Source organism: Rhyacophila brunnea, unplaced genomic scaffold (genome assembly GCF_057557595.1).
Source record: "Rhyacophila brunnea isolate RB1 unplaced genomic scaffold, BYU_Rbru_1.0 scaffold_22, whole genome shotgun sequence".
NCBI classification, from domain to species: Eukaryota; Metazoa; Arthropoda; class Insecta; order Trichoptera; family Rhyacophilidae; genus Rhyacophila; species Rhyacophila brunnea.
Genome location: NW_028232882.1, coordinates 15,100,088 through 15,112,730, shown reverse-complemented (window position 1 = coordinate 15,112,730; position 12,643 = coordinate 15,100,088). Strand labels below are relative to the sequence as shown.

Below are 12,643 nucleotides of genomic sequence, written 5' to 3'. Positions count from 1 at the left end.
GTTTTACCATAAATAATATTAAATGTATGACTTTACAATAGTCGCGAATTCATCGGAATTCCTTCGCAATGACTACATTATCAGCTATCTGTGTTAATATGCACGATATACATAATATAGGTATAATACGATTTCTTAAATCTCAATTTTAGTGTAATTATCGATATTTTTCCATTATTTTCATTTCATTCATTATTATATTCCAATATTCCTAAGAATGGTATTGTTTCGAATGCCAATATAAACTTTTTCAGACATGTTTTGTAATTTTATTATATTACTACAAATGCAATAAATTAAACGCATCAACATGTTTGCTGCAGATCTATACCGACGCCTATCCTCGTTTCCTTTCACATTAAGCTTTGTTCGGACTGTTTCAGTGAATTAGTCGAGTAGCGAGTGATTTGGTAAATAAACGTGTCTGAACAGACAAATTTAGTCGAGTAGTTTAGTAAAATGGTCAGTCAAGCCAATCCATTTTATTCTATTATTTCGGCCGAGTAGCGACCCCCACCACCTCTCACTATATACTAAACAAGCCACGAAACAAGTCAGAACAGGCGAGTTTATTAGTCGCTGACTGCCGCAGGAATGGCACAGCGTTGGAACGAAGATACTACTTGAAATAATATAACTTATAATTATTATACTTTAATGCGACAAACCATCACTAATGCACTATGTTCGGACACTTTTCAGTTACTAATTCACTAAATTTCTCGCCACTCTACTAAATCACTCGGCCGGTCCGAACCGGCCTTTACAGCTGGAAAGGCCGAAAGCCGGTAGGGGCTTGTTTGATTCTGATTCTATACACAATTTTAAATAGTACCAGACTAATGCAATAATATTTTAACGATGTAATTTCAAAGTGATTCAAAAATAAAATATTTATTTGAATGGTTAAATATTGATACAATATAGTAGATATAAAAACTCACTGCTAACGCGTCGACTTATAATGCTGTGGGTAGGTTTGAATTTTAGGTCTGCCAAATACACATATATTGTTTTCCAATATGTGTTTGGAGTCATAGTATGTACCTAATAGGTTGAGCAAGTGGCTAACATCCATTTCTCAATAAAGCAAAAAATATATATTAATACAAATCTATACTTCGTGGATACCAATATGATCTACTTAGGATTGGACACGGTCAAAAAAAACTAGGCGATTATTGCTTTATACATCTTTCGAATGATTCATATTTTTTTATTTGTAAGCTGTTTGTTATGAAAATAAGTGTGTCAAAACATTGCGATGTTTTGTTTCATTCATGAATTCTCTTAATAAAACGGTTGGAGTGTATGAATGAGTCACACAGGTGGATTTTAGGCAGGTGATGTTATTTGGTGTTATTATTTACTTAATTTATACTACATAGATCAATGTTTAAGCGTGTTTTGTTATTGTTTTATTTTTATTCATTTGCATACATTCAATAGACATAATTCAAATATTACTGTATTGAATATAGTTATATAACTATTCATTTATATTATTACTATTTTTGAATAGTTACTTCTTAGATATGAACTTGATATATGCTATCACACCTAAGCAACGCATGACTCCTGGATGATGTCTTATTGGCGGCTGTGGGTTCGACAACCCGCATCTTGGCGCCTCTCTGCAGAAGCGGCAGGGCCTCTGCCGAGGATTTGACGCGCACAGAACTAAGTCCGGCCACGCTAGCCCTTCCACCGGCGTCTTCTCGCAGCTCCAGACCACTGCCAATGCTTCCCACATTACTCAAGGTCGCCGGGTTTAGTAGATCTCTGATGATTTCGTTGTAGATTTCGAGATAGGACATGGATACCTGGAAGAATTTATTATTGAATACTATTAAATTTATTTCGGGTTTTTTGTCAATTAAGTTGAAACGAAGAAGACTAGCATTCATAGCGAGAATACCAGACAATTTTTTAATGAATAAAAGTATGCTACCCAGATTTACAATCAGTAGAGTAAAAAAAATAACAGGACGCCAAAAAAGGTTTCATCTTCATATTAGGGATAAATATATCGACCGTGTTTAGGAAAAAGGACGTAACCATCACTGAGCAAAAAACGTTTTTTGAGAGTTTTTAGTTTAATATTTTTTAAAAAATAGGCACAGACATTGGGTGCATGATGATTGATGATTTGGTGTAATATATTTTCGATCTTATAATAATTCAAGAAGTTATTACAGAAAAATCATTAAAATTGAAGATAAATGGTTTTTCCATAAATTAAAAAATATTTAATCTCAATTAAAACCTGAATTTAGATAATAATTCGGCATTCGCGGCTTAGTTCCTTTTAATAAAATGTGTATTTAGTTGTATACGTTGTTAATATCTAATAAAAGCACTTTTCGAAAAATCGAAGGTTACGCACTTTTTCCTAAACACAGTCGATATTCTAATAAAATTATATATTATATTTCATGTTTTATCGAGCTTCCAACGTATGGCTCTAAACTGTAAAATCAATATATTTAAATCACCTGAAATTAAAGTAAATGCATACATTGGTTTCAGTTGTATTTTATTTTAATAGTAGTAAAGTTACATAAACAATTAGAAAATGTGAAATAAGATTCTCTACATCACTATGTAATGATAATATTTGTGCAGCATATAATATTGTCAGTAATGAATAATGATTGTATGTTAATTCGGAAATTCCTAAATATGTTAAATACATGACATTTTAAATAATACTAAGGGTTTTGGAATACGTCAGGGGGTAGCTTACAACATCTAAACCTACGTTGTCAAAACTACTGCAAAACTACTAATGGATATATATCACAAATCACCAAAAGACTATAAGGACAACCTCCAATAAGATATTTGAATGATACTTGTTTGTTCTGGGGGATTGGCTGACATGGACGACAGTAACGCTGAACCAGTAGGGGTGAACATAGTATCCATTAGAATATGCCCTGCAATGGACAAAATGAGATAGACGTGATCATGGCCCCTATAAAGGGGGGCTGACAGGGCTCTATCCTAGGGGCCCGGGTTCAGGAAGGGCCCGGCGTGACAGTTCGACCACATAATTGAGATAAACACACATCGTAAATTTACTCTTATAGTAAAAACCTTACTTCAAAAAAAATTTACTTCGAAGTTATTACCATTTTAAAATAGGATTAATTATGGTTGTGCGATGCAATTTTTGGTTATTGTGTGATGATACTCGACAACTCCATAATTATTAGATGTGTTAAAAATCGCTAAAAATATGTACACTGAATTTTATTGACCTCCAACACCATTTAGAAAACGCCACTGTAGAGCGTCAGGTCAAGATCCTGGCCTGGGGGCCCGCTTCAGGATGTGGGGGCCATGAACGTGATCATAAAACATCACTGATATTAAAAGCGAATTATAAAATTCGTTTCTGAGCGAATCACGTGAGTATCTACAGAGTGTTTACATTATCAAACCTTTCGTACGAGAAATAGTCGTTGGTAATTCGCTCGAAATACCGTTTGTTTACTTTGAATCAAGTATATTTTTTTTAAATACGAGTAACACGGATTCTTTGCCAGATGTCGAATCCTGCCCGTGTCCCACGGCTTCACAGACGAATACTCAACCAACTACGCCGGCTGTGGGAGCACAAACAATTACGCTGTTGTGATTTTAATAAATTTAAACTAAAATGCTATCAAATCGTTAAAATTCATTTTCATGTTATTTGTATGTTTTGATCAATAAATAAATATTTCAGCTATACCCGTATCATTGTCAGGTAAATAGCTTTACGATTCATTAATATTAAGTTTTTAAACAATCGTAATTATATAGGTAAGTACTATTTAAAAAAAAAAATCCAGATATCAAGGTAATTCATTGTAATTATCCCCATATTTTTGTAATGTTTGTTTCAATGTAATTAACCTTCAACAATCCATATCCAAATAATTTTTCGGATCATTTGTTCAATTGAATTCAAATTTCAATATAGTATAAACAAAACTTTCTAATTTAGATTTCTTAGAGTTTTAGTGCTATTTTTTAAATTATATACACTTGTACGTCAACCATAAAACATTACAAACACCAATTAAGTACCTACCTACCTAGTTATATAATAGTAAGTATATCGATTCTCTGTAAGTAAACATTTTTGTATGTCATCTTTAGTATTTTACTAAACAAAAAATTAATATAGTTCACATTTTTATAATATATATTACACGAAAGGCATACCCAACCACGTTCGAACTTTGTCTAGAGAATTCACATAGTTGAGAGTTTTGACTGTGAAACCATTTGACACCTAAATTCATAATGACCAGCGCTCCTAAATGAATTTATAGAATATTTACGAAACGCTCTAAGCACTGGAATGCCCGTTAGACTTTAAAACCTACAGCCTCGGGTCACGTGATAGTATGATACTGGTTTTGACATTATGTGTGTTATTTACAATACGTATGTATATGTTGTATGCGTGAAGTGTTTAAAATAACTTGCAGTTTTTTTGGTTAAATTAATCGCTTAGTACCATGTCTGATAACGTTTTAGTGCTATGTACGTGTCGGTTTGGTTAGCAGCTGGTAATCAATTCATAATAGATACCTACATATAGATGTGGTGTAAATACGTTATTAGGCAATTTAAAATATTTTTTTCTTACGAAGGTAGGCTTTAACAAATATCCTAACATGGAGTCATTTCCACTGATATATGTATATATATACATACACATAAAGACTCGTTTTAATGATATAATATACTGTATTGTTTATTTAAATATTGATGTTGTACCTATATTATTATTTCAAATCTATTGTTTTATGAGTAAAAAGACGTAATTAGCAATTAATTTGCAACATCACAAAAGTATTATTTAAACCATTTTTTTATTGGTTTCGTCAAATATATTACCACGTTTTTCTTAGCTCGTATTCTTGTTTGTCCGGTGGTTGTTTATCCAGTACAAATGTTGCAATCGAACTTTTAACTAACTTCCCGACTAGCTAGACATTTAAAACTTTCAGAATATATCATAACACGATGCCAATGCATTTTTTTAATACTTTTAGCCATCTTTAAGTAGATTTGAATTCATTTTCAGTTAATTCTGTTTTGTATGAAAAGTTATTTCGAAAGAAATCCGTAATCCAATCTACTATTATTGGTTGCTAAGGGGGTGGTCTTAGCAACTAAATTATTAATATATACGTGAGTTACTATGGAAATCAAAATGACATTTCAGTATTCTATGTTTGTTTACTTGTTGCAAAATAGCAAAAAAATGATTTGTTGACAATTGCCTTATTTGTCGTAAATTATTAATACATGGAATTGTCAATTTTATATGATTCAACAGAAAATTTAAAAACGTGGTATATAAAAATTTCTTTTTATCTTGTAATTATTTTTCACTAACTACCCTTTAAAACGAATTCTGTTCTTATCACAGAATAAATGATAACTGTTCCACATTTGACATTCTAAAAAATAACTGATTTCTGCCTAAATCTCTGATACATTATTTTGGCTAAGCAATTTCGAAATAGAGGTTCCAAGTGATAAAACACAATTAAAGGTGTTATAAATATTATTTCTTTTATAGTTTATTTTTAAGTTTCTCGAATTGATTTCCTTTCCACTTTAGTAATTTGAGCGCGTGTCTGAAATCAAATAATACATTTTAATGACGCGTAAAATTCAAATCTTCAATTCAAAAAAAAGTGCAGAATATTTTTGGCATAGAATTCTTCTACAATATATCGCCGTAGCGCCCGTAGACCCCCGTAGCGCTTAATGGAAACGGTTGGCCATTAACTACTTTAACGAACAACCGCTGTTATTTTAGGTCTAATAATAGTTTTATGTAAATAAAAAATGTGTAGACTATGCCATGTAGTTATTTTAGGAACAATAAGTCAAGTCAAATTTATTGGAGTATTTTTTATTCTACGTTGTAAATTCTGACAATTTTTTTAACCTTTTTTTTTTTAAATGAACTTGGTAACCTTTATATAGAAAAATAAAATAATAGAGAGTTTTCGGAGTGATTATGATACAATGAAATAAAGCGAAATTTTTAAATTAGGTATAGACTGCTGGTTGCGCCAAATTGTGGTGGCCGTAATCCTCACTTCCCATCTCCTTCAAATCCCACTATTGTTACAAGAACAAGTGACCGGGAGTCACGAGTCATGATAGATCGTGAGTAAAATAACGTTTAGTTACTCTAAAACCAACGAGCGCCGGGGCTTGCTAAAGCTGTCGAGCTATATCTGATACGATACGAACGAGGCCGTGTTAGATACAGAGTGATTCAAGAGTTAGCTCAAGTGATATGCATCAAGCGGACGTGGGTAAGTTGTTACAGTTGTTATACAGCGTGATTCAAAAGTTAACTCAGAACATATATGTTCGACCTTCGTTGCACTAAGTCTGTTACGGCTTGAGTGAACATAGCGTCCATAAATAATACAACCTATCATCATCATTCATCTACCTCACGTCATACCATCTATAAACAGTGTACCGTCAAGTGCAACGCACCGGTTAACCCAAACAAATAATACCGCGCGAGTGACAGTGCAACCAGACCACGGAGCCATCATAAATCATCATAAAGGTCAGTGTCTGGCATTCTGTTAAATCGCCCTTACCCCTAGACCCGGAATCCACATCATCTTTAAAATTACAATCCACTTGCGAAAAACTATGTCAATCACCAGCACAAAAAAATCGCTGCACAATCATCGCCAAGACAAAAAATAGCAACGTATAAGTGGAAGCAGATTAGGAGATAGTTAAAACATTTTATGAGCGTCCATAAGTTGCACGCTATGAATGGCATGCATTTGGGTGAGGAACTCTCATCTAAATATACTAAACATAAGTCTTATAAAAGATAACTCATTACATTATAGTGATTATACTGTTATAATCAACACTTTGATTTAATTTTTCCGTTAATTACTTGGGGTTTATATCATTAATATAGGTATCTGTATTTAAACTGTTTACGCATTTTTTGTCAAATTTCCTTATACACAGTTTAATCAAATTTGGTTAATCACATGATATATGACGATGGCTATTTTATTGTACTTTACATTTTGCGTCAGTGTCAACCTAATTCAATATGAAGTTTGATATTTTTTTAAATTCTGATACGCTCAAGAATTCAAGAAACAGCTTTCTTCTATGTCGATTACTTATTTACGATGGGTAACACATATTATTTTATCATAATGCACCCACGATAGCCGCACGGCTCAAACGTCGGCCTATAGACTCGTGGGTCCCAGGTTCGAATCCTGGGTCTGGCAAGTATACATATTGTTTTTCAATTTGTGTATGAGTCAGAGTATGCAGCAGTGGCGAAGACTCCATACTAGGCGATTATTTAAAGCCTACCTTCTTAAGAAAAATAATTTTTATTTTCATGTTGACGTATTAATATAATCACAAATAATAATATATTCAATATGCACAAAGACATCTATCGTATAATTGTCATAATAAAATTAATTGTTGTTAAAAATATAAAATTATTTATCTCGCGATTTTTATTTCTTTATTAGTTCACTCATTAGACAATTTAGATATCTGATATTGTACCTACCTAAGTCTGTGTTTTAAATATAGAAGTATTTTAAAATGTCTAGTTTTACGGGTTAAATTATAAATTGTTATTGAACATAATATATATACAACAACGGATATTTTCATAGATGATAGGCAATATATTTTGAGCGTATGTTACGTTTATAAATGTTTAGGAAAATACATAAGTAATTCAAACTTATTGCTTATTTTTATGAACTAATTATAACAAACCAATTAAGCTTTTGAAATTTCTTCGTTTTAGCGTACCTATTCATCAGTAGTAATATTGGGTATCTTCTTATTTCCCTCAAATATATCTGACAAGCATTGTTACTCCCACAGCCTACCTCTTTCAAAAAGTCACCCTTCGCCACTGGTATGGAGCCTGTTTTATATGATTATGAAATGTTGATTTTTTTGGGAATTTAATGGGAATAATAATAATTTCCTACAAAGTTGATAGACTGATTTGACCTTTACACGACACACCAGCCCTTAATAATCAGTATATATCGTGATTTCTCATATACATAACAAGATAATAAATATTTTTTATGATCCTATAAAATCCGCACTACCAATATATTGAACACAATGCCGGTAAACGTATTTACGAACATCTATATATAATAAGACGTTTCAAATATGGCTGACAGGATGTTTTTTGTATGAATAACAGCTTTAAATTAGTGTTCATAAAATAACGATTGGTCATTTCGTCTGATAGCAATATTGATTGTTATAGGAATATTCTCGTATATTGAGCCTAGTAGCAACACTACAAAATTGTGTTTTGTGGAAGGATAATGTGGACATAGTATTTCAATATGGCGATTGATTTTGGAGATCACTCGTTCCGATAACAAAAAATATTTCGATCAGAAAACGCGATACGAATATTAACTTTTATTGTGCTTTTAGTCGAAAAGTCATTATTTGAAATATTATTGTGTACACAATACGACGTGTATTTCTGAAATCAATCGTATCTATTATCGATAGTTTTGCATTTATCATGAAATTTTCATTATATTTTTGTTAGTTCGAGAGTAGGTAGTGAGAGAAAATTTAATAACACCAGAAGACGCACGTGTATGACGCACTGAATTAACATATTATGTAAGTATTTTTTTTACCATGTCCGATCCTAGTAGGATCATATGGGCCTCCACGGAGTGAAGGTTTTGTATTAACAGATTTTTGTTTTTTACGAGAAATTGATGTCAGCCACTTGCTCAACCTATTAGGTCCATACTCTGGCTTATACACAAATTGAAAAACAATATGTGTACTTGCCAGACCCAGGATTCGTACCTGGGACCCACGACGCCAAAGGCCAACGCTTAAGCCGCGCGGCCATCGTGGGTGTGTTACTTGTAACGTAAATTTCTTCTAAACCTATTCTTCTTATAATTATTGTCTTGTCCGGAAACTTGTACGTATGCAGTTCGCCGTATCACACTTCACCGTGAAATGTTGTATCGGAAATATATGGCCGTATATTAAAGACCGTCCAACCTCGTTGGGTCGTATAGTACTGACATAAAATTCATGTCTAAATAAAACACGATTCTTTTCTGATTACACTTTACAGGAAGCCAGCAGCAAACAATTTTTGAAAATAGCCAATATACTGGATTATTTGTTAGAATAGGTTAAGTTTTCATTTTTGAATTCATGAATTTTGCCAAAATCAGCTATGAAAATTGAATTAATGTTAATATTGAATCTAATAAAATTGGCGTCCGTATAGTAGACGGTCATCTCTTTCCGATAAGAAAGCTCACAGTGAACTGTGCTACGGTGAAATGTTTTAGGTACAATTTACATGTAACCAATTATTGTTGATTGAACTTGAAAACGTGAAAATATAAAAAAACGTATACATTCGGTTGTAATTAATATGATTTCATTGAAAATTTTAAGGGTAAGAATAATATTATCCATTCCTATCTTTATTCCCTTAATTAGCTTGTATGTGAGTCTATTCTATACAGATAGCGGCTATCGACGGCTATTGACGGTAGTTTATCATATTTATATATTGAGGCGGTTAATTGTTAGAATAAGTTAACCGTTTAAACTGTGACAAAAGTGATATGTTTTAACAGCTTCTCTCTTGGCTGTGTTAACTTTTAGAGCGAGAGATAGTTTTAACAGTTTAGGCGGCTAACTTATTGTAACAATTATAATACCTTAATACACAAATGTGATAAACTTCCCTCGCCAACCGCAGATAGCCGCCTTGTGTATAGAATAGACCCATCGAAGGACGTTATCAAATTAACCATTGTGGGTAGTGAATACCTATTTAATTATGGGTAATTATCGTACAATATTGTTCGATTGAATAAGTTCATGGAGTTTTCTATTTATACTAAAGCGAATTAAATCACCACGAATATCTATTTCGGCGTATTTTTGTTTTACCCTTGCCTATATTGACAGCATGGTAGATGAAAATGTACTGACAATCAGAATAAATTAGTGAAGCTCATGAACGGGTTTACACGTCTGTGAAATCGAACTAAATTGTGACCCTCAAACGGCTAGTTCCGGCGGAAATACGTCACGCACCGGATCTGGCGGGAAAGAAGGTTACACGAACTTAAAGCTCTCACGTAGCGAGTCCGTGGAAAATTATTTATTAAAGATTTACCTCAAGTGATCGATAAAATCAGTATTATTTAAAAGTGTTCTAAGTATTTTTATTAACAGTTTTAACAAAAAAGACATACTAAATTATAAAAAAATGAACAAACATAATTTTGAAAACACCTGAGACAGCGAATAATCAAATAGGAAATGCAGCCACTGTTTTAGGTATTCCTGGGGTATCCAGTCTGGAGTCCGGGTCTGGAGGAGGTATTTTATATACTTGGGGAAACCTAGTATATCAATTGTTTTATAATTATTATTTATTGGTTAATAATATATACGTACTTTATATCGTTTAAGTTTACACCTGTTGTCACTTGTTTTGTTTTACTCTGTTATTAGTATTATTGTTTCTCTACATAACTTTTTAATTCTTTTCTCAGTGTAATGTAATAGTTTGTTTGTTTGCAATAATACAATACTTTACAATAAAACCATAAAAAATAAGATTATTAAAACACTAATAAATCAAATGTAAAATTTTCATTTCAAAAACATCCGATAGGTATATATAATTATAATTACTTTTAAACATACCAGATGTTACAGGTAATAAATAATTAAATTAAATAAATATAGACTATCTTTTAAGGGCATCAAATAATACATAAGTACATATTTTATTTGATTGATTATACGGAAGTGCTGAAACCTTAAATCGAGTGGTTCAAAATACTAAGTTGTTTGATTGGCATACATTGAAATATCTTATTATGGTTTTGAAAACAAAGTTTTTGATAATTCTACGATATTTCGAGTTATTAAAACCAACATTTATTTGGGGATATACACCCATAGTCAGTGAAATTCAAATAAATATAACTAAAACTAAACCTATTAATTGAGTCAGCATTCGTCGGTTGAAACATCATTGTCAAGACTAGTCTTGATTTAAAAAAAACATTCTATAGAATTTAATATATGTTATATTATCATTTATAAAATTAAAGTTATTAAGTATTATATAATATTATGTATATTAACATATTAAATGAAACCTTCCTACGCCACCGTGTATGATGGTCGTGTTAAATGCGTTTCATATAACTGAAATGTATGACGGTATTTACAATCTGAAACACCTATCAAAAATAGCTCAAATATTGTTGAATTAACAAACATTATTATATGGCGGAGTTCTCCTATTAAAAGTTTAATTATTAAATTAATTAATATTTATTCCCGGATCTGGCATTTAAATAAACTGCCCTTACAGGACCATGAGGGGTGGAGAGTTTTAGTCGTTCAAAAGATTACTGCATTTCAGACATTTCACAATCCTCACCCATGAGGGAACTACCGAGAAGAGAGAAGATTTATCGCAAAATAATGAATTTCTTGACACCCGCATAATATTTATATTTAAAAAGCGAGACATATCTGTAATCCGTAGGTCTATGCTTTTCCGTTAACGTGCTTTTGTTTCCTGAATAGCGCCAATTGAACACCGCCGAGACGAATGATTAATGAACTAACCGGAATTACAGCGCCGTGCATAAGGCATGACCCTGCTTCCCATGACCTTAACTTTAACTTAAAATTACCACTTTACGAATTTAAATTTTGCGATGGTCAAGTATTGATATACCTATATATATTGTCCTAATATACTCAAAGTTGCTGTCCCGGTTATGAAAACAAATGCAGTATAGGTTTTCAAACTTTGTTCGAATTTAAATTTAGGTGACAATGGATCCAAACACATGGGACTGATACTTTAAAATTAAATATGCAATTGAAAGTTTTACAGAATTGACCTTTCTAATAATATTATAAAAAAATAGATTGCTATTTTTTCCTCTATTATTAATAGTTATATTCGTAACTTCTAAGGTTAGGTACAAATTAATCTAAAATATTAAAATTATCAACGAGGTATCTAAGTACACTTAGAGGTGTATACGTTCCCTGTCGAAGGTCAATCGGGGGATATTATATGTATCGTCTCTGATCCGGAACAGTTTGGTGAAGCTGTACTCGTACCAATTACAAAGGTTCTTGTCCTACGAAATTCAGCTAAGTAGGTATACCGTTGATTTTGTCTTAGATAGTGCGCTGGATAATTCTCTCTTGTCTATGAATGACCGAGGTACTTAACTGTCCCTAGCAGACCCCTTAGTGTAAAGTGCAAGACCCTGGCTTCATAAATCGGGGGTTCCTGTGAGGTGTTTCACTATCTACTGTAATTGCGCCTGTTTGCATGTTGTAATATAAAAATGTATATCGCGGAGTATAAACTAATGCTAGGAATTACTTGCTTGATACTCAAATCATAAGGATACGCACTTGTCTCTATTGTGCTGAAAGATTTTTTTATATATATGCAAATATTCCCCAACTCAAAGTCTAGACAAATCCACCCATTAAAGAAAATTATTAAAATATAATATTCCATGAATAT

At 32.2% G+C, this 12,643-nt stretch overlaps 1 protein-coding gene across 1 annotated transcript in view; it reads right to left on the bottom strand.

Moving 5' to 3' along the window:
• Positions 1-12,643, bottom strand: part of LOC147070089 (kinesin-like protein KIF19) — a 32,933-nt gene that overhangs the window by 15,440 nt on the left and 4,850 nt on the right. The window contains exon 3 of the mRNA XM_085949909.1: positions 1,561-1,823. Within this exon, the coding sequence (XP_085806035.1) occupies positions 1,561-1,823 (263 nt within the window). The remainder of the gene's footprint in view (positions 1-1,560; positions 1,824-12,643) is intronic.